Below are 24,069 nucleotides of genomic sequence, written 5' to 3'. Positions count from 1 at the left end.
TCTTAGAGTTACAGAGCCAAAGCTATTCATGGTCAGAGTGCTTAAATTCAACAAAATGAATGAAGGGATGAGCATCAAACTCTGGCAACCTCCTGGGCATCGTGTGATTCCTCACGAAAGCCTTCTTTAGGAAATTCACATCAACTCCGTGACACATGTGGTTCTTTCCCATTGCCCTCGCCTTGCTCACCATTCCAGTAACCAGGAGGGCTGGTGAAATTGCCACAGGCACTAGAAGACCACAAGAATGCCTTCAGGAGGCAGGCTGGAGTCAAGGGTCCTTTGCTTAAGCTCTTAGGAATCCTTGTGAGACTGTGGAGCCAAAGAACAGGGAAGAGGGAACATCTTGGCTCAGAAGGTATTTATGAGGGAGAAGCAGAGGAACAGGAAAGCCTTCTGCTAGTCCTTTGGAGTCTGGCAGCCATTTCTGTCAGCTTTCCCATTCCAAGACTGATACTCATTGCTTAAGTCCTGTGGGTACAGGATATATTAATTTCCTCTTTGTTCAACTCTTAGAAGAATTTATAACTGAGAACTATTTGACATGTTGGGACATTTGTCTGCTGTAGGAGACAGAGGACTGAGGCTCAGTTGCACAATGTCACAGGGTGGGTGAATAGAGAGGCAGAATTTTAAGTACAGCGGCTCCTTCCTCCAGCAGTTCTCTGGGTCCTGTAATACTGCTGTCTGCATAGAAAAGAGGACTATTTATAGTTCCTCCTTAGCCCCCAACTCCCTGTCCACTGCACAGACACACACCCACACGAACTGGGATGAGTAGCCAGGGTAGGGCCCCTTCCTAAGAGTAGAAGCTGTAAGCTTTGATTCCCAAGGCCCAAAGGGTGAGGTCTATAAACCAGGAATGATCACTCTTCTCAAGCCTCCACAACTGGGCCAACTCGCCCTCTAGTGCTTTCTCACAGCCTGAGACGGAGCTTCAGTGCTTCCCCCGAAGCCGAAGGTCCCTGCAAACTGCGAGGTCATGTATCAATTCCAGAAAATGATAAGAACCCCAACCTCACTCCTCCGGACTTCCTTCATCTCCAAAAAGGGAGTTATCATATCCACTTTGCAATCTAGAAGGGGACACCTCGTGTAGAGCTTCGCCCAGTTTGCCCTCAAGCAGCGCTCCCTCTGTGCCTGGCACTTGGGTGTGCAGCCCTTGGCACCCCGCGGCTGCGGCCGGGAGCCGGCAGGGCGCGCGCTGAGCGCCGGCGAAAAGCTCTCGAAGGCTCGAGCAGCAGGAGGAGCGTGTGAGCTGTGGGCGTCCCTTTAAGAGCTGCCGGCGGACTGGCCTCCGCGTCCCAGTCCTCCGAGCGCCGGCGGTCACCTGGGGCTCGCAGGACAGCCAGATCGTCGCAGGACCAGCTCTCTCACCCGCAGAGGTGGGAGAAGAGGCCGAGACTCCGGGTGCGGGAAGCAGTCTGGGGAGTGTGGCCATCCTGCGTCTCTCCGAAGCGGAGAATGCGGGAGCGCACCTCCGCGCCGCCGCCGCCCCTGCCGCTGCTGCCGCTGCTGCTGCTGCTGCTACTGCCGCCACTGAGGGGCGGCCCCCCGGACAGCCTGCGCCGGGATCCGGAGTCTGAGCCGGGGCCTCTGCAGCCCTTTGACCAGCTCTACGCCAGCGGCGTGGCCGCCTACTATAGAAGGGACTACGAGCTTGCGGTGCACGACTTGGAAGCGGCGCTGCGCAGCCACCGGCGCCTGCGGGAGATCCGTGCGCGTTGCGCCCGCCACTGTGCCGCCCGCAGCCCGCTCGCGCCCCCCGGCGCTGGGCCCGGGGCGGAGCTGCCCTTCTTCCGCGCCTTGCTGGAGCGGGCGCGCTGCTACCACAGCTGCCAGACCCAGCGCCTTGGGGGCCCCGCGTCCCGCCACCGCGTCAGCGAGGATGTGCGCAGCGACTTCCAGCGCCGAGTGCCCTACAACTACCTGCAGCGAGCCTACATCAAGGTACCAACCAGGGCGCACACCTAACGCTCCCTGCGGCTCCAGGTGCTCTCTTGAGCCCACTCCACTGTTCTTGACTTCTTGCTAGTTTGAGTCTTCTTTAATGCTTCTTTTAAAAAATTACTGAATTTATTGGGGTGACATTGGTTAATAAATTCTATAGGTTGAGGTGTACAGTTCTGTAATACATCATCTGCATTTTGTATTGTGTTCACCAACCCAAGCCAAGTCTCCTTCTATCACCATTTAAAAATGCCCCCCATTACCCACTTCTACCCCCACTCTCCTTTCCTCTTGATAACCACCATACTGTTGTCTGTGTTTTGTAAGTTTTTTCTCTTCTTTTGCTTAATCCTTTCACATTTTTTCACGCAGCCCCCAGCTTTCCTCCCCTTTGACAGCTGTCAGTCTGTTCTCGGAATCTATGAGTCTGTTTCTATTTTCTTTGCTAGTTTATTTCTTTTATTAGATTTCACATATAAGTGAAATCACATGGTATTTGTCTTTCTCTGCCTGGCTTATTTCACTTAGCGTAATACACTCTAGGCCCATTCATGCTGTTGCAAAAAGGAAGATCTTCTTCTCCTTCTTATTCTTCCTCTCCTCCTCCTCCTTTTCTTTTTTTTCCAGCCAAATAGGAAAATAGTATTCCACTGTGTAAATGCACCACAGCTTTATATAGAGGACCCTGAAGATTCCACCATAAAAATTACTAGAACTGATAGATGAATTCAGTAAAGTGGCAGGATACAAAATAAATATCCAGAATCAGTTGTATTTTTATATACCAATAATGAACTATCAGAAAGGGAAACTAACAAAAACAATCCCATTTATAATTACATCAAAAAATAAAGTACAATACCTTGTAATAAATTTAATTAAGAATGTAAAAGACCTGTACTTGGGAAATTATAGGACACCAAAGAAAGAAATTGTAGAAGGTACAAGTGAGTGGAAGCATATAATGTGCTCATGAACAGGAAGAATTGGCATCCATAATGTCCATACTACCCGAAGCAATCTATAGATTCACCACAATTCTTATCAAAACACCAATGGCGTATCTCAGAGAACTAGAACAAATATTCCAAAAGCTTATATGAAACCACAAAATGACCCCGAATAGCCACAACAATCTTGAGAAAGAAGAAAAAAATTGGAGAAATCACAACCAAACAATAGTACAGGGCCATAATAATTCTTTCATGTTTCTGTCTTCTGTTTGTGGATTCAGGTATCTGGTGGCAAGAACTCTGTAACCAACACTAGATGAACCTGAGCAAGTGATTAGCTCCATTGCAGTTAACCTCTCTCTCAAAAAGGACCGTACTGATCAGGCGATGTTTCAAGTTCCCACTAAGTCTAATTCTTGAGACTTTGTCAGAACTGAGTCTACCATAAGGTCTTCTCTTGCTTCATTTCTTGGTGTAGCCTCACACCCATTTCTCTGCTGTCTCCACTCCTTCATCCCTCCTACACACTAGTCTGCACCTCTGCTCTGAGGTTTAAAAAAAAAAGCATTCTCAAAACAGAGGAGTTAAAAGTAGGTTCCCTCTCGAACAAATCTCTCTCCTCCTCTGCATCTACAAAATATTAAGATCAAAGGTTAACGAGAAGGAATGCTTGGAAAAGGTGAATTTTGTGTGAGGCGATCTCACTAAGGCTTTCTGTGTCTGGAGGTAAGCATTCGACTGGGTTTTTCAACAGTAGATGCCCAGTGATCTCCTTCTGTTTTTATTTCTGTCTATTCAACTTGCCTGAACTCAGTGTCGGGGGCACAGGGTATATGTGAACATTTCCCCCATATCCACAATTTTGAAGATCTATCTGGATGCTTCAGCAGAGAGAATGTAGCTTATGTTCCTCAACCCTACACCCACTCTCACTCATTCACATTGTTCTTCACTTGCATTTTTCCCCTTTCTGCCCCTAGTTTTATGTCAATATGTTAATGTCTTGTATACAGCTTTTGGAGAAGTGGCAGCTCATGCCAGCCAATGGACCAGGCTGCTTTCCTGGAGTGGTGAAAATACACACCACATGCAGATACCCATGTATGTATGTTTTGTAGCTTCTTCCTGAAGATCTGTTCCCTCACAGGTGAAAGGGTGCTTGGTAGACTTGCAGGTGTTGGTGGAGTTCGGGAAATCGTAACAGAGACAAACGCTTAACTCTCAGTGCTGTGGCTAAGGTGCTCGAGTTCACTATGTTATCTCGGGCAGTTAATCAGGAGAGAGCCAGAATCCTTTCCAGGATTTGTCTTCTACTTACTTGTGGCTCTTGATAGATTTGCAAAAGCATGTATTAAGTATAAATCTGATTTCTTTTTTATGAGTAGACAGTTTTTGGTGGTCTTACAAAAATCAGTCAGTGGTAGGCAGAGAGGGGACCTTGAGCACCTGACAGCTGAAGACATACATACTAAGCTAGTTCCCAAAGGAGAACACAGGTGGTCCCATAGCATACTCTTCCCAGGAGTCTCGGATTGAGGCTGGCAGTCCCACTGATACTTTCGTCATACATCTTTGGCAGATTTTTGTTTTCTCAGGTCCTATGAAAATAAAGAACCACAAGGTAACAACATGTGCATTTCTTCAGTTCTGTAATTAAGCTTCCTTCATTGTAAATATTAACATTTATCATTCCCCTGTGCCCTGGCTGGAGGTCAAAAAAGGTGAAGCCATAGGTTTAATGTGCCTCAAATCATTGCAGTGAATTGATTACAGGAGTTAGTCACTCACAGGCACTCAGTGGTTGAACTTACTAGGTGTGGTCTAGTGAACCAATAAAGTTTAAAAGTTCTTTTTAAAATGTGTGAATTAATGTAAAAATAAAATACCAGGAATGTTTCTGAGAGCAAAACAAGTCTTGCATCTTCTCCATATTCATCCCTACTCCTGCAGACAATGTTTCTTGGATCCACATAATTTATAATCTCTTTGAAAATTCATTTTTGATGGTTGGAGTCTGCAGGAATATTTTTGTGAACGCTGACTACCACGCATCATGGTCGTCCCCCCTTTCCACAATTTTAGCCTTTGCATGGCTTCCAAGGAATGTTACACATACACACTATCTTTTGAAAGTAAATCAAAAATCTCAAATAATAACAGAATATCCTCGGGTTTTGACAGGCATGGATCCTAAAATACTCATTTCCTGATGACAGACTGAGGCGTTCCCTGCATGTGCTTGGATATGATCATGTTGTTGTTGAATGACTTTTGATCAGTGATCCAGTTTGCACTTGAAAAAGATAATCTCGGGCCAGATTGAATTCAGTGAGGACTTTGCAGCCAGGAATTGAGAATTGCAAATCTTATAACAGAGTCAGAACTAGCAGGCTTCCTAGAGATAAGGAAGCACATTTATTCTCAGCTAGGGCTTTACAAACTGTGGAAGCTCTTGGGAGATGCTGCTTCCCCCATCTTCCCCCGTCTCACACACACATATCCCAGGTGCTGAACCACTCACGGAAGCAGATCTTTTATGCAGTTGTGTTGGAGGGGGAAAATTAAAAATTGTAAAATCTGTGTCTGGTCCAGATCAATTTCTCATTTCACAGAGAAGGAAAGGGCGATTCGGAGAGGGAAAGGGTCTTGCCCAGTGTCACACAATCTGATTAGATGAAATGAGCACAGGAGTGGAATTCAGGAGTCTGGGCTCTCCCAATAAGTGATTTCCATGCCTGTGCTGTGCGCTCTGCCCCACGGGGCCGCCTCAGGTCCCAGAGAATGCTGTAGTCTCCAGGGCTACCTTCCTGCCAGGTTTGGACAGCTCCAGGGATGAGCTGATCCTTGTCCTGCAGGGTAACAGACACACATTGCATTTATCCTGAGGCCTCCTCTGTAGAATCTTCTCCAAGACCTGGCATGTTGGGAATTCACCTGAACAGCTTCGAGGCAACAGTTCCACCTGGCTCTTAGCTATACTTGTTTGCTTAAAGGCAAGGCAAGACTGTTCAAACTTTTGATTTTTATCATTTCCTATTGTAAGATATAAGTGGTGATTCATAGTCTAAAACCTAAAGTAAAGCTTTTTATCATAGTATTCTTTGGGAAACCTTCAGTGGTTTCCCCTTGCTACCATACAAAGACCACGTAGTTTAATACAGCATCTACAGCCTGGCTCCCTTTAACCGAAAGGGCTCTACCTCCCCCAACTCTGCCACCCTCCAGGCAGAGGCAACAATGGACGCCTGGTCTTATGTGTCTGACACTTTTGCACATCTGGGCTTTGTTTATTCTTCCTTGGGAGGCATGTAGGCTTTGGAATAAGATAGCTCTGGGGTTGAACTTCAGTTCCTCAATCTCGAGCTATGTGACTGTGAACACATTTCATAAAATTCCTGAGTTCACTCACCCCATCTGCAACATGGGGAAATGATAGGACTTTCCTGACTGGTTTGGGTTGGGTTTCCTAGAAGATTTATGTAAAGCGCCCGGGACAGGACCTCTTTTTCTCCAACACTGGCATCATGTTTCTGCTTTTTATTAGTTCTAACAGATTTTTCCTTCTCTATGTGTTGAAATGGTAGTTGTACTAACACAAATGTACCTATTTCTGTGAGGTCCTCTTTCACCCCCTGTGCAACTCCCAACAATCCATCACTTCTCACTCCTCTAACTGTCCACAGCAAAGAATGTGTCCCTCTCATATCATGTTTCATGTTTAATCTTGTTGTGGGAAAATTCACGTATCTTTCTATCACTTAGGTGAGCTCCTTGAGGTCAAGAAGTGTCTTAGTCATTGTTACATCTCCTAAAGTAGGAGTTCCCAGATCTGGATGATTATTAGATGGGTGATTATTATTAATCATCCGGGCGTTAAAAATGTGATTTAAAATTAGAGATTTGGGTTCAGTAGGTCTGAGATGGATCCTCAGAATCTATGTGTCCCCCAAATACCTAACACAGGGGGCAATAGCAGTTAATGCTCAGTATCTATTTGTTGAGTAAATAATAGCCTGGTTCCTGGTGCAGGACATATTGCTGAGACAGATCGCTGTGTGGCAGCCTCCCACTGGTTATTTGCCTTCCTGGTTGGTGAGTTGGGGGAGAAAGTTACAAAAGGGCTACAGATTGTTTCACCAGCCATTCTTTTCTACATGCATATCCTGGCTAGCGTTGCAAACCTTCTTTCCTTCCCTCTCCCTTTTTTTCCTCATTTAATTCTTATGACCTAAAACTATGTTTCAGAAAATCCTTGACACATTGTGCTTGCTTTATATACATTTGTTGAATTTAAAGGAATGAAAAGAGAGCCTTTTTTTTATCAGTGTGCTTTATAATCTGGAATACTTTAACAGTCATCTGTTTTTCTCCTGCTGTTCCAGCCATTCAAGAAAAAAAAAAGAAAAAAACTCCAAAGTGCTCATTATTTATTTATTTTTTTTAACTTAGAACAAGCCTGCCCCTGCATGCTTTGCTTCTGAGTCGGTGCTCTATGCCATCTGACCTTTGTTTTTTCTTCTCAGGATTAAAGGGGAACAAGAAAAAAATGCAATTAAGTTAGGGAATTTTATTTCCTTCCTACGGTCATCTAAGCTCCCCTTTTCTTGACCATAATGTGTTCTATTAGTGGCCCTGAGAAAAGAAAAAAAAGTAAGCTCAAGTTTTCTCACTTTTATTCTGTTTTATGAACTTCCATCTCTATCTAGATGAATGCCTTTAACAACAATAAAAAAATTGAAGCCGTAGGCCACAACTGCACGATGAGGATGCTGTTAGTTCTGAATAAAAACCTTTTCCAAACCCCATGTTTAAATCACTTTTTGCCTATGTGTAGACTATGCGCCTTTTGTTCTCCAAATTATTTCACATTGGAGGCTATGTCTTCTTGAAATAGCTGTTCTAAAACCTTGCTAGTGGTTATTTCCTCAGGGGATGAGACTTTCCCCACCCCTCTTTGAACAATTGAGCCTTTTTGGGGGCTTGAATCATCAGAATCCCTGAGTCACCATCTTTCTGTCTGCCCCACTTCTCAGGAAGGAAACCTGGGTGATTCTTTGTCTAGCCAGCTCTTAGGTCCTGTGTGCTAAGAAGTTAGAGTCCCAGTTTTCCCCTCAAAGGGGGTGTCCACTTGAAGGCCCAGTCAGCTCTTTATTCATTTCAATTGCAAAAAGTACCACCACCGAGGTTTAAAATTCAATTAAACGAGGCTAGCAACTGCTTATAAGTTTTCTCCTATCTCAGTCTGGTGAATCAGGGATTCCTTTACAGGTTTTAATAAAAGTAAGTAATAAACTGCTTGTTTCTCTTCACTGATCCCATCTTTGAGAATCAAATGCATTCTGTCACTAATATTTGCTCACTGATAAACTCCCAAACCATAGCCCTGTGAATTATTTTGGGAATGTTTGATAAAATGTCATTTGCTTCATGGGTGGGGCTTGAGAAATTCTGAAAGGCAGGTGGGTTCACCTGAAGTGTACACTCATCAGATTTGGTGTAATAATGGTTCTTTTGTATCGCTAAGGAATTGAGTAAACTGTGGGCTTCTTAGAATTAGAGATTTTAGAGCTCGTAGGGCCTCCAAGAGAACATCTTCAACTCTCTCTCTTCAGGTAAAATCATTGCTTTTGAGCAGTGCAGTAGGGGTGAGAGAGGGAGGAATGAATACCATACTCTGCTCAAGAAATGTGGTCTAGCAAGGGTGTGGAGTGGTCATTATTTCAACTATAAAAATGTTTCAGCTCGAAGATCCCACAGAAATCATGAAGAAGTCCATCCCTGTCACTTAATAACTAATAGCACTGGCTTCAGAGGTTCCATGACAAATCAAGGTGGGTCAGCAAGGAATGCTGGATCTGGAATGCAGGTATTCTCTTACCAGACTCTGCTATAGCCAAGGCCACCTCTGTGTAAAGGGGCAGTGCGCTTACCTAGTGATGAAGCAGGGACCTACAGTCCGCCTTGGGCCTTCAGAGACATGGCAGACACAAGACAGAGCTTCCTGCTCTGCCCCGCCCACCCTACATTTTCATTCACATGATACATGGACCACTCAGCCAAGAGTCAGAGTTGTCTGGTGGAAAATTTTGCAGTTCTCACTGGGAAAAATATTTTTTCCTGTCTTCTTTTTCCATTCAGCTTTTCTCCTGTCATTCTTTTTCTTTCCTTTTATTTATCCCTCTTTTCTTGCTGTCTGACTTCCAAGCTATGTGATTTCCATGAATCTTGGCCCCCACTTGCCAAAGGGCCCAGACACATCTTTTTACAATGTGATTTGGATTTAGCCTGAGTGGCACACTTTAGTGTGGTGTGTGTGATTTTCAGTTTTCAGAACTGCTGAGGGCAATAGACTGTTATTGGAAGAAGCCAGTTTCACTTGACTGCATTCCTTTCTGCTTTACTTAGTTTTCTATAATTGTTTCTGTCTCTCTCCCTCTCCTACCCCATCCCTTGTCCTATTGGTGACCAACATCATGAAATTACATCTGGAAAGGAGAGGCTTGAGGGGATCAGTAGAGGGAAGAGAAATGCAGGTGGTGGTATAGGCAACATCAGGTTTCTGGCTCTAATACAATGAAGGCGATAGAGCTTCTTTTTCTTTGTTTTACTGTTGTTCAAGTACAATTGTCCCTATTACTTTCCCCCATCCTACCCACCTCCACCTCCCACATTCAATCCTTTCCCCCCACTGTTGACTTTGTCCATGGGTCCTTTATACATGTTCCCTGACAATCCTTCTTCTTCTTTCCCCCGTTACCCCCCTCCCCCTCCCCTCTGGTCACTGTCAATTTGTTCTTTATTTCAGTGTCTCTGGTTATATTTTGCTTACTTGTTTGTTTTGTTGATTAGGTTCCACTTATAGGTGTGATCATATGGTATTTGTCTTTCACTGCCTTCTTATTTAATTTGACATACAGATATAGGCATCTACATCTTTGAAACTCTTTTTGTGCCCCCTTTCCTCATACACCCATGTACGGCTTGGGCATGTGTTGGGGAAGGTAGTCCCCTCCCCTCTCAGCTCCCTATCTTTCTTCAGCTGCTCCCTGCCACATTCATGGAATGAGAGGGCTCCAAACGTTCCATTTTATAGATGGGATAATAAAGCCTAAAAGGGCATCAAGTAGTCCACATTTATCCAGCAATTTAATGCAAGAACCAAGATTAGAATTCAAGAACCCTAGTCTCTCACCTCTGTAACATTGCTGATGACCATCGCTTGTAATACCCACACTGAAAACATAGACTCAACAAAATTAAAACACATAACATGTCACTGACATTATTTGCTAAATGGAATAGATCCATCTCCTTATGCAATGTTGCTCCTTATGGTACTATTCTGCCTACTTCTGGGAAATAAAACAAAACTCAGAAATGGGAACCTGGTCAATGCTGTTCCCCCATAAATCTAATGAAAATGAATAAGGCAAAATCTTCTTTGGAAAGGAAGTGAAAGAATAAGAGCCAGGTAGAGGGATGTCCAAGATGTCAGATTTTCCAGAAGTTCAGGGCTATCACAATGATCCCACTGGAATTCATTATCTGCGAATAATGGATTCAATTTTTGTTCAAGCAATGGGACACTGCTGGAAAATGCAGCACAATTATCCTGGACCCCAGAAAGGAATGGAAAAAAGCAAAGGATAAAATAAAATAAATAAATCCAAAACAAAACAGAGAAATTTTTAACAAACCCTGAATCATAAAGTTAATTGAGCCAATTTAGATTTATTCTTGCTTGAATGCTAGATTTTTAGCTTTCACTCTGCCAAGATCAATAGACTTGCATGAAGAAATCAACACATAATTAAGACTACAGGCACAGTGAATTACCTTAAAACCAAATTTGGCTGTTTTATAAAATGATCTCAAATTATGGTATCAAAGACTAATCCAGAACACCATACTAATTATTTCTCCACTGAAGCAAGAACTATTTCTTAATAATATTTTTCAGATTGAATCCAGGATCAACAATCAGCATTTGATTCTAGCACACACCACCAGGGACAGGGGCTTTCACAGTCACTCAAGAATTTTGCAGGATTACCAAGGGCTCAGTTACACTGTAGAGGCTACGTGGTTTAGGTCAGTAGGCATTGAAGCTGGAATTTCTCAACCTTGGCTTATTGATATTTGGGATGAATGATTCTTTGGTGTGGTGGGTTGTCCTGTGCAGTGTAACATGGTTAGCAGCAACTCTGGCTGTTACCTACCAGATAACAGTTTCAGCACACTCCACCCTGCTCCAAGCTGTGACCACAGTAAATGTCTTTGTGCGTTGCGCAATGTCTCCTGGGGGTCGAAATCATCCCACATGGAGAAGCACTGATTTAACACTTAGCCATATTTAAGATAACTGGACATTAAGGTTAGATAAATACAAAATCAATTTTTGACAATGAATGCTAGATGGCAATCTAGTGGGCTAGGTGCCCACTGATGAATCATGATATTTATGAGAAAGTTTGGATATAGGTTGACACTTTTCCTGAGGGGAAATCCATTGGAAATAGAGCCTCTTTCTCCAAGATGCAAATCGCTAGGCTCACGTCACACTGCTGGCCCTCCCCTGTGACTGTACTCACTCAGCTTGCAGGAGAGACCTGAGGGTCTGGTTTCCCTCTACTTGTTGTCTGAGCTTGACAGGACAGGCTGCTTTAGCTGTACAGACTAGGACCTTTTAGTCGTGAGCTCCAAACTCCAGAAAGCAGCTTGACTGAAACCCAAAATGCCAACCTATAGAAGCCTGTAAAGTGGTTGTAATGAGAGGGGCCAGAGGAAGGAAGAATGACATAGAGCTGGGGAGAGAGGCAGAGGAACTCTTAGTCTGCTAAAACAAAATACCCATACATAGACTGGGTAGCAAACATCTGTTTCTCACACTCTGGCTGCAGGAAGGCCAACAGGTGGAGGCCTGCTTCCTAGAGAGCCGTCTTTTCCCCGTCGCCACACATGGTGGAAGGGGGCAGGAAGCCCTGTGGGCCCTCTTTCATAAGGGCACCAAATCCATTCATGAGGGCTCTGCCTTCCTGACTTAATCACCTCCCAAAGGCCCCACCTCCTGATACCAGCAGTTTGAAGGCCGGGTTTCAACATAGGAATGTTGTGGGGACACACACATTCAGACTGTAACACATTATGTGGTGGCAGTTCAGGGATGTTTTGTTTCAAAGCCATGGAATTAGACATGGAAAAAAGATACAATTTATAATAGAGGAGAAATTCCATTTCACTGGTAACTTTTAACTTATAGTAGGAAAAATGGAGTAAGAAAGAAAAAACAAGGGCAAGGGGCAAGCAAAGGAACACTAATAGAAGACTCCTGGGCATGGACAATGGGGAGGGACTGACTGTGGCAGTCAGGGGGATGGGGCAGGGGTAAGCAATGGGGAAAAAGGTGGCACAACTGTACCTGAACAATAAATTTAAAAAAGAGAGAAAACATTGGAAGTAGACATGATGGAAAATTTGGAGAATTAATTTACTCCTGAGTATAGGATGTTTTAAGGATAAAGTTGAGTGATTACATTTTTTAAAATAATATATACTATTCTGAAGCTGGAAAAAATCAATATATGGTAGTATGAAATGATGCCTTTAGGGAATTTCACCTTAATTATAGCTGTAAAATACTTGTATGCCACCTCAAAGCTAAGTTCAAGTAAATTGTGGTTTTAGTGACTTCTTAAGCTTGTTAAGGGAAATGCCACTATACCCTTTTAGGTTTCTTTGAAATCCCAGATGTAGTTTGACCTTCCCTTTTACAGTTTTCCAAGTTACCTACATTCTTTGGGACTCAATATCTATCTCTGTGAAAAGGTAGATGATAATAAAAATAATAATAATGAAACTTCCTAACTCACAGAGTTGGTATAAAGATGAAATGAGAAATTATCTTTAAAAGTCATAGTGTGAGGCATAAGCATATAGAAAAGATGAGGAATCAGGAAGAGGAGGAAATAAAGTCCCAATAGAAGGCTAAATCATGTACATAAAAGCAAAAAGAGAATATTCATCACTTTGTACAGCTGCTATGTGTTAAACAATTTTCTGACTTTATCAGATTCACTTATTGGGTCTTAACATCAAAACCCACTTATATCGTCATAAAAACCCTGCCTTTTGTTCATGGCTGATACACAGAGCTCAGCACGTGAACCTGAGGTTTTTATCTGGGGAGCAGGGAGGATCATCATGCAAACCTCACAAGGCTCTTGTGAGAAGTTAATAAGCACACAACAAGCAAACAACGATTGTGGCTCACCTAGTCCAGCACTGATGCAGAAGTACTGGTTCTGTGCTGCAGAGTTTCTAGGCAGAGGGCAAACTTGTGAGGGAAGATGAAAGGCAAAATAATTGGCCAGTGTATCATGATAGACTGAGATAATATTAACACACAGAGTAGGTACAAAAAGCTTGGGGACACACAAAACAAGAACTTGATCACTCAGTGTGAGCCACTGACTTCATGTTCGACTCACTGTACCTTGGAGAGCATATTGACCAGCCTCCTGTCACCATTGGGCCAAAACAGAAACCCCACCTCTTAATGAGAACTTGCTTTTCCTTGTTGTTCTTGTTGTGTCAAGAAAAGTCCTTTTGTTCTCTTCTGTACTACATTCTTCAACCCCCTGATTTCACAACTTCCATGAGATCGTGGCTTATTCTTTGTATTTTTCAAAAAATGGGACTCTGTTCAAACACATTCCAAACCTTCTTTGTTTAATGTTAATAGATTAAATCTCTCCCTGTAGACCAGCACATCTTGAGTACCCCAGGGGGGGTGGCTTAGGTTTGGAAATCAACAAACATATCCTCGTAAACACCAAAAATGAGCCTGCCTCTTATATAACAGGTAAATGAGAAAGGAACTCAAATGAAAATCTAGAGGGTTATAAGGTTAAGAATCAAGCAATTTAAGCTCTAGTTCTGTCACTAACTTTACTCTCTAGGCCTGATGTCTCCATTTGGACAGGGGCAACATTGGACCACATGATTTATAAGAGCTCTTTTACTTTGCCAGCCAGAGATTCTGAAATACTTTAGTAGACTGGTAGAGACAGCCAACAGTCTACTTATGGAAAGGAAAAAGTGATGAGATAATGTAGTGGAATACAAAATGGAATGGAGATGAATGGAGTTTAAAATGCTGTAAAAAAGCAAGTACTTCCAGTGTGTCTGATGCTCATCTTCAACTTTGGACAATAGTCAATCACTTTAAAGTAAACCTTTCAAGAAGGTCACACTAATGTCTAATCTGGTAGCAATTTAAGAGATATAGGATAAACTAGGGCATGTTCAGGCAGAACAAAAGATAGATAAAAGACTCATAACTATGTTATTTGAGACATAGTTGAAATAGGAATGAGTAGACTAACCAAAAAAAGGAAGTTTTTTAAGAAAATATCATCAGAAACAGTCATTCTTGATCTTAGCGGCATTGAGCAATTGGAGAGCTAGAACCAAGTAAGAGGAATTCCAGAGAACAAGATCTTGGTTCAAACACACAAGACTTTCCTAACCCTAGCATCTGTTCACATATAATAGCATGTCCTTGACCATGAGTTGGGCAAATGCTTAACAGGGAGGTTGCATTTAATGTTCAAGCAATAAAGCAATGTTGAAATAGATAAGATTCCATATATTTTCTAATCCAGACTTAACAAGACTCCATGATCTTATGAAATAAAAATTTATCTTGACCCACAGATGGTGGATCATTAAAAACTATGTCATTGGAAAAGACATACAATTCTCTCTCTATCCTGCTTCTTAATTCTGGTTAATATAACATTAGACCAGGGTTAATATATTAGCACACTCCTTATAAGTAGCTCACATAATGCAAAGAAGGAAAGAGGAAAAAAACACTACCAAAGCCTTAAACATGTATAAGAACACACCCTCACAGAATATCTAACAGTAATAATATCCACATGAATGATCGGCATCAGCCTTCTGGTTTCTGGCTCAAGCATCTATGAGATGACATCTAAAAAGAATTTACTGATTGAAAGAAAGTGAAGGGATTAGTCAAAGAATATATATGCATAACCCATGGACATGGACAACGGTGTGGGGATTGACTGTAGGAGTGGGGGGCGGGCTAGGTGGAGAGTGGCAAAGGGGGGAAAATTGGGATAACTGTAACAGCATAAACAATAAAATATTTAATACAAAAATTATTTGTGGTTGCAGACTACCAATGACTATTTCAAATTAAATGTAATAGCTGATCAGAATATCCACGCTTAGGAATTGAAAGTGGGTACATTTCTCTTAGAAAGTACATCACAATATACTCAGAAAATCCATTTTCATTTACAAAGTGTTTACAGAGTGAGTCTAATTTGCTCTTCATTAATTGTGTGCTATGCAAAGGCCAAGCTAAAATCTGACCATATTCCACATTGTGGTTCAGTTTTGAAACCTTTTGCTGGTGTTCATTTGCACATTGGGTTTTTAGGGAGTCTGCCTAGGACTTCATATTTAAGAATATTTAACATTAAATATTGCTAAAGAATATTTAAAAGATCCTTTTATCTGGCCCCTCCTCTCTGAGATCCCTCCTTTACTCCCTATTTGAGAGGGGGCTGAGGGCAGTGGGAGTCCAGGCTCTCTGCTCTACCTGCTGCCCAAGGTTGGGGAGGGTGTGTGTTTTAATTCCCTGGTATTTGGCTGCAGTAAGGCAGGTGTTATCACAAACATTTCTATTCTGTTATTCTTGACCTTCCTGGTCCTTTAACTATAAAAAAGCATGTTTTTAAGGGGGAGGGAACCTTTATTTGTCTGCTCCCATTGGCATTTCCTGGTAGCAGGGTTCTCCAGAGTCCCTTCTGAGATACACGACTGACTATATGAAAAACAAAAAGAAATCCCAGGAAACATACCACCATGTTTAAGTGCCAGATCCCTCGCCATCTCTTCTTGCTACCTGTCAAACTCTTCCTGTGTTAGCCTGTTGCAGTTTGTCCAGAAGTTTTAGGTGTACTACAGGGGAAGTAGAAGAGAAATTAGTTCATATCATCTTGCTGAGATCTGAAGTCTTTATGCAGACTCTTCATACAATCTTTAAATTATAATGATGATGATGAATACTAATTGAGTAGACTTGATCTCAAAACTCTGGATTAACTTTGTTACCAATGCTTAATTGCAAAAAGCTACAGAAAAGCTTCTCTGATCTCTAATAAAAATGTCTAGTCAACTTTCACCACCACTAAATCAAACCTAAGTAGACTTAGACTACTAGACTGTGCTGTGGTTCATGTAAAGTCATTAAGAGTATTCTCTCCTACTCCTTCTTTCGAAGTATGAAATACCCCGGAACTTCTGTAGAGTTGCCTCAGAAGTTGCCCTTTTCTTTCACCTGTTCATAGGTCCAAGGAGGAGAGCCTTCTGGAGCATGGTGTTTTAACTCTTCACAAATAAATGAACAGTTGTTCATTCTGGCTCATTTTCCCACTAGGGTACTTAGTAAAGTTTTACCTACTATATTATATAGGTGAAGCCAATTAAGGTAGAATTTAAAATACGAAAAAAAATACTGCTGAGTAATGATCCCCTTTTCTCTCTCTCATTTTCCCGGAGCAGATATGACCCTCCCTTAATCGGCATCTCCTGTGTTCCAGGTGACTATGTGTAAGCCTCTGTCCTAAACATTCACACGTGGCTGACTTCACCGCCTGAGTCTCTGCACTTGGCACTAACTCAGTAGGTTTGTTGAATTCAAATTGTCACTGCTCCTAGAACATGAGTTTCTCCCTATGATACTCCTCATAATTATGTATTTTAAAATGCTGATCTGTGCACTTGATCATAGTTGTTGAGACTGCTCTTTCATGGGGGTATCGCATGAAAGATTATATGAAAGATTACTCTTTTTGATTATAAGTCAATGTAAGAATACTAACGTGAAGTTGGGTGGGATCGATTGGAAATAGTATTTGGGTAGGGAATTAAGAAACTGTGGCTCTAATTCTTTTTAAAATTTTATTTTAATTGTTGTTCAAGTACAGTTTTCTGTCTTTTACTCCTATCCCAGCCCACCCCCCAGCCCTCCCCACCTCCCTCCCATTTCCACCCCCACTAGTTTTTGTCCATGTGTCCTTTATACTTGTTCCTATAAACCCTTCCTCTTTCCCCTGAAATTCCCTCCCCTTTCCCCTCTGACCACTGCCAGCCTGTTCTCTGTTTCAGTGTCTTTGGTTATATTTTGCTGTTTGTTTGTTTTGTTGTTTAGGTTCCTGTTAAAGGTGAGATTACATGGTATCTGTCTTTTACCGTCTGGCTTATTTCGCTTAGTATAATGCTTTCCAGTTCCATCCATGCTGTCGTAAAGTGTGGCTCTAATTCTAATTATGCCACTAACTCTGGTTTTATGATGATGGTCTTTTCTTGGTCTCAGTATCTTCATTTATAAATGCAGATTATTGGAATATATAATCTTGAAGGTCTCTACTAGCTTTACTATATTTTAATGTTTGACATAATATTTCTTTTGATAAAAAAAGTATTAAATGTTACTGAACTATGAAACTCTCAGCAATGGAATTGTGTGCTCCTCAATTTGGTCTTAAGTCCTAGTATCTTGCCTACAAATGTTTGATATGTAGACACTAAAATAATGGCTTGAGCAATATAAACTGCTGAATATATTGCAGAAGAGCTCTAAGTGGGCAAGCCCTTTGCAATCATATAAGTAGCTTTTTGTAGCACTATCAGAGGCCTGAAGAAATACATTGATCTCATCACTAAATTCAAGAATGGCATCTCTCTTCTTCTAAACTGCATCTCTCTCTTCTCTAACTTCAGTGTTAGAAAAAACTTGCTAACACTGTTCCGAAGACTGCCCTCTGAAATGACGTAAGCTAATGGTTTAGATTCAATTTTATTCAAAATGTTCACTATTTTCTGTAATGCTAGATCAAGATCAGGATGCAAGTTTTTAACACTGGCTCTTCTCTCTGAATAAAGCACTTTATGCATTGGCATGGAGTTGAGACCTCTTACTTGACATGCACCTTTTTGCCACACACACACACACACACTCAACAAAGCAGAACCAAACCAGTGCTCTGTTACCCATTTTGATTTCAACACATCTTGTTCCAAGACACCTATGCTGTGACTCACACAGCACTGTGAATTACGCCAGACACCAAAGTCTGCATGGGCTTCAGTGGTAAATAAACAAGAAGTCTCCTCCACTTGTCTCTTACATGTGAATCAATTGTCTGGACATGGTTCTCTCTAATGATTTGCCCAGCAATAAATCAAAATATTCTTATATGTAAGTATATGATCATAATTGTTCTTCCCCATTGCATTATATCATGTATTATCCTTCAGGGTCATTTGAAAACAGAGCTTTGCCAGAGCTCATTCTTCTTTCTTTCCAATTATAGCATGTTATTTATTTTTAAGGCTCTTTTAATAAGTTTCTAAGCACTAGTATTTAATGTAATTATTTTTGCTATATGGAGTGTTACTTTGAAAAATGCCCCCTTTTTAACCAGTTATTTTCAGTTCTAGTATTTGTTACTGTTTTTGTCTCTACTACTGGGCTTCAGTGAAGCACTAAGGAACCAGGTATTTTTGTATGTTGGTAAATTGGAGTTGTAACAAACATAACAGTGATGAGAAAAGTCACACACTTAATAATGGTAAACAGCATGTAAATGGTGCAGAGTGGCAAGATTAAATGCACCCTGATAATTGGATGGTAGTACACAGAAAACACCGAGTGCGGCCCAGCGAAGAGCTGCTGTGTCATGGCATTCGTGAGGAGGTCATGATCATTAAGAGCATAACTGGGATTTCTATGAAAATCATAATTAAACATAGGTTACAAATTAATGTAATGTACCTAACCAAATCACTTTTAAGTCTGAAATTCTTGTTAACCCATGCAATACGCTGTGAATGATTGATGTATTTTAAGAAACACCGATCCAGAAAGTAAATGAGATGGTATTTTATCACCTGCAGCAAATTAAAGTGTCTGGGAAGCAGCAGTGAGTCACAGAGACATTGTGAGGGTTTTGTGAGAGAATACAGGGTCCGGCAGAAGCAAGGCCTGATTGAGTGTGGCTGGAGGGTAATACTATTGTAATAATTTATAGTTTTAATTTGCACATTTCACCTAAAATATATGGTGTGCTTAAGTGTGATATCATTATGTTATAGGATTACATGCTTATGGTTCTGTAATAAAAAAGGGGTGTTATTTGTGCCAGATCCTGTAATGTCAGGTGCCAAGAAAAGCACCTGGTTCATGGTGTAGGCACTCAGTAAAGAGTCATTGTTGCTGATGATACATTTATTACCATTATTGTTTTTCTAATGGACTACCTGCTCTTTACTAACCCATCCCACATCTTGCTTATATGAACCAGGAAGACTTGTGACAGTTGTTCTTTTCAGACCTCATCTCTTAAATTTTCAATTTTGTAGCATGAGATTAACTCTACACTGGCATTATTTAAAACATAAATGGCACAGTGTCTGAATACAAAACAATAGACTGATTCCAAAGAGCTCTAAAAGAGTATTTAACTTCTTTGAAATTCAGTTTTCCTTTCTGTATAATGGGAATACTACTACTATTACTCTATCTATAGAATGAGTTTACTATAAGGACTGAAGAAAGTATTTTGAAAATATTCAAGTTCTATGCAAATGTAATATAAATGCAAAGTAATTTTTATTTATACAAGAATATGTATAGTTTGTAAAATTGTGCTTTCTAAAATTAGTTACTATATTAATAAACATTTTATTTTTATACCACATTAAATTGTTCATTTTTACTTAAATAATGACCATATGCATATGGGCCATAAAGTTCATTAATATGACTTGAAAATATTTTTTTCCAAATGCTTTTGAGCTTACACATATCAGATATGGATTGTGCAGACACAAGAGAGCATATTTGGATGTTTCTTTTTGTCCTTGAAAATTTTAAGATCTCTGGCTTCCTTTAATAAGTTCCAGACCTACACATGCCTTTATCTCTGGGGGGTAGGGCATGGGGAGTGGAAGCTGTTGCTTAAAACAACACTTGGAACGGGAATTGTTTGATAAGGCCAATGGTTAGAATATTTGCAACTTCTTGTTTTGAATTCCTATGATAACATCAGCTTCCAAAGATTATCCGGCAATTTGTGGAAAATCCAGCAGTAAGAAAAATTGGGCCTGCAAGACAGACTTTGTATGTATGACCCATGAGGCAGAAAGCAATGAAGGAGGTGAATGTGAGGAAGGTCTGGGCTGGCCCCAGGCTACAGTGAGTCTTTTTGCTCCATGAGTCATAACAGGCGTGAGCGCAGGGCCGGACCCATGTCGGTGCTGTTCCTTCTTCGGGGTGTTTCTTCTCTTTAACCTATAACTTACTTGTTTTTTGAGTCTGTCACTTATTGACTTCTTTGTTGAACTGCACATGAGAAGCCAGCACCACTATTTTTGATTTGTAGTATATGGAAATAATTGTGTTGGAAAAATCAGATCAATTTCTTTCTTTAAGTCATGCAGCTTATCTGTGACGGAGTCAGGGCACACAGAATATGTGTCACTATGCTTCTTGAACTGGTTCTCTTTGCCTTTGAGTGGGGAGAATTACAATGGGCATGAAGATAATTACCTCTTATGTTTGTGTAAGTGTGAAGTACATTTGCACAACCACATCTTCACTTCCTCATGAGATCCCTATAAGAAAGCTGAGGTTCAATGGTTAGCCCAGCCAGACACTGAGAAAATGGCAGAGCAGTGAAGTTTTCTGGCTCCAAGGTTGGTGCTCTTGCCAACATGTCATAGCTGCTGTCTATTCAGATTTGAAGAGTTCTTTGTAGCCACAAAGCTATACAGTCTGAGTTTCCATTTCAAGGCCCACATGATGTCACTGTTCTGAGTCTGTCTTTATCTTCTCCAATGTGTGGTATTTCCAAGCTAGAGATTATAATCCAGTCATTTTTCTCTTTCTTTGATATATGGGGGCTTCTGGCCCCATCAGATGTCTGTTCTCATTGATCCATGAAAGCACACAAAAGGCTTGGTGTAAGAATACCACTTGCAGTCAGCATGGCACTATGGCACAGATCAGTCTCCTCAAGGTGTGTCCCATCTGAAGTGGAATCCACACCCCCTCTCACTTTCTTAAACCCCCTGGGTAAAGTATGGCAATAATACTTCCAATTGTCCATGTCACGTAAGGGAAATCACAGTGGTCGAGACCTTGGTTACTTTTCCAGTTCTTGATGTACGGTACTGTTCATTTCAAAGGGTTCTCTCTCTGTGCTTGATGTAAACACCAATGTACAGTGCTGGATTTCATTCTCTGATCAGCTAAAGGACTATAATTTTCAGTATCTAAAATGGTGCATTGAAAGAAATGATTCACAATTACACATGTTTTTTACTGGCATTGGTAAAATGTTGTGGTATTTTTATGTGATATTTACACATCTTTCCCTTGAGTTGTAATAAATCAGAATTGGTTTTTAAATTTTCTCCTAAGTTGACATATTTTCATGGACATGGCCCCCTCTCTTGTTGTGGTTCATTATGTGTAGCCCAACAGAAATTTCAATCAAATCTCTGTTGTTAAACTTTTGGATGGGGCATGTTGCTCTTTCACACAGGAGAATTATAAGCAAAATGTTAAACATTGTATCATTTGGAGGAGTAATTCTTCATGTTTTATAGACTTTGAGGGAGTTTGGCTTTGATACACAATTCCACTTCAAGCTCTCATGCATGGTTTTGTAACTTTGGGCAAGTTATTTAATGTCTTCAAGAATCAGCTAATCATCTTGAAAATGAGCATAATATGTCTCAGTTTTCCTGTCTGAAAAAATTAGCAACTCCTAAAAATATTATGAGGATTAAAGTGATTCATATAAAGTGATTAGATATGTGTGGCAAGTCATAAGCATGAAGCACATGTTAACTTTTCTTTTAAAACTAATGGATCACACTTTGAAAAATACTCATTCTATTTTTTCAAGTAAGTTTTTGGTTTTGTGATATTAATTAGACTTGGCATGGCTATATGGCAGAACTGTCTTGATATAACCAAACAATCATGGACGAACAGTCAGGAGATCCAATAGTTATCCTGCTTATTTCTTATCTAGCTGAATGACTTTGGACAAATCATTTTACATCTTTAAGTCTGGTGTTCCTCTAATGATGAATAAAAGTGGCATACTTATATACTTAGTCTCCTTAGTTTACAGGATTTTCTGGGGGTTGTTTCTTTATATTGGTGTGTAAGTATTATACTTTGGAAATTACAAAGAACTGCATACATGTGGCTTCTTATAATCCTAGCTTTAAAAATTACCATTTGGGGTTGGGCAGAGTGTCAGAGGCACTCAGCATTCTGCTGTTGTTGGTATATTGTGCTCAGGCACAACCAAGCTACAACATCAGGGCTCAGGACCCTGAGTGAGCCTTTCCAAGGCCACAATTGTCCCAGTACTTAGGAACTGTGCCCGGGTCCTCTAGAATTATAGGGGAAATGTGAATCAATGGGCTGTTGTACTTGACTGCTAAATTTGGTCCACTGTTTCATGAATTAGGACAAATCTGCCTAGAATGGTTCTTGTTGCCACCAGCAACCAGGGCCATAGAACTGAAGGATGTCAGATACGCAAGATAAATGGAAAATAACTTCCCAAAGTCATTCTTTCTGCAAGGATCCCAAGGCTAGTTGCAGGGTTGAAGAAAGCTTGAGATTTCCTGCTTGTAACAGAAAACGGATGTGGATGTTGATGTGGACACGAAGATATGGCCCCAAATTTTACTTTCCTGGGTGGAAGCAATGGCATCAGCATTAGATTACTAATTAACATTTTTTGCAATATATATAGCTCCACAGTTACAGACAGTAGAACAGAGATTAATTTTCTAGATGAGCTCATTCTCAATTCTGATTTTACATATAATTTATGTTATATTATATTAGTCAGATTGTTACCATTGATCTATCTGTTCCAAAGTTTCTGAAATTCTCAAAATTAATCTAACTTACTTTGGTTTATGCTATACCATTTTTCTTTTTGGAGGAAGAGGTGATAATTAAGAAAGTATGTGAAAATTTTTTTAAAGATTTTATTTATTTATTTTTAGAGAGGGAAGGGAGGGAGATTGAGAGAGAGAGAAACATCAATGTGTGGTTGCTGGGGGTCATGACCTGCAACCCACGCATGTGCCCTGACTGGGAATCGAACCTGCGACACTTTGGTTCGCAGCCTGCGCTCAATCCACTGAGCTACGCCAGCCAGGGCTGAAAGTATGTGAAATCTTTATCATGTAAAATAAAACCTAAATAACTTAACTGCAAGCTTTCATTGAACAATATGAACTTATAACATTTAATTTTCCATTTTTATGGGATTTTCATTGAAGAATCATGTGATGAGTTTTGCAAAACTTAAAAAAAAAAAGTCCTCCAGCTTTTCAAATATTGCCAAGGGCATCTACAGCTAATCCTGATGACAATGATATTAAACCAAACCAATAGGAAGCAGAGAGATGCTTCTTGTTGTACAGTCACTTATTTTAACGCCCACACCCTCTCATGTTCTCACCAGGGTCATTTACTGGTTCCCTCCTGCCCTCCGGACTCCCTCCTGGATGACTTCAGCTTCGGCTTGTGGTTTCATCGCAGCCCTTACTTTTGTCCAGCTCCCAGCCTCTGTGAATTCAGTAACCATGAGGATATTGCTTTGTTTTTCTTTAATCTTCTCAATTTTTTTATCTGATTTTGTCCTTACTAGCTACCTAGTTGTTCTGAACTTCCCGTGATGCCCTTCTTACCTATCTTTATTTACCTTTCTGTGTAAGCCAACTCCATGGCCAGTCTCTAACTTTATATAGAGGGATATGGGCATTTGTGTCGCAGTAAAGATCGTCATCACTCTTTCCTCTAATTTTGCATCTTGTTAAGCTTCGGCCTCTTCTCCAAACACTGCAGACAAATGTTGCACAGCCATGCCTTTGAGGTCTTCTACTAATTTTCACTGTGCGCTCACGGTGTTTTCAGGGTTTAGTGTTAGTGTTATTGAGCAGTTTTCTGCTGTTGGGGCTCAGTAATTTTTTCCTCATAGTAGATGTTCAGAATCATTTATAGTCCCCAAATCTGTAATCCTTCATG

At 40.9% G+C, this 24,069-nt stretch overlaps 1 protein-coding gene across 1 annotated transcript in view; it reads left to right on the top strand.

The window, feature by feature from the left end:
- The first annotated feature begins 1,293 nt into the window (after positions 1-1,293).
- The window catches only part of P3H2 (prolyl 3-hydroxylase 2), a 154,091-nt gene continuing 131,315 nt past the window's right edge, over positions 1,294-24,069 (top strand). Inside the window, exon 1 of the mRNA XM_045851973.1 lies at positions 1,294-1,950. Coding sequence (XP_045707929.1) covers positions 1,465-1,950 — 486 coding nt within the window. The 5' untranslated portion in view covers positions 1,294-1,464. The remainder of the gene's footprint in view (positions 1,951-24,069) is intronic.

The sequence above is a fragment of the Phyllostomus hastatus genome, unplaced genomic scaffold, assembly GCF_019186645.2.
Source record: "Phyllostomus hastatus isolate PE091 unplaced genomic scaffold, TTU_PhHast_1.1 phas_contig_86, whole genome shotgun sequence".
NCBI lineage: Eukaryota > Metazoa > Chordata > Mammalia > Chiroptera > Phyllostomidae > Phyllostomus > Phyllostomus hastatus.
This window is presented reverse-complemented; position numbering and strand designations above follow the sequence as displayed.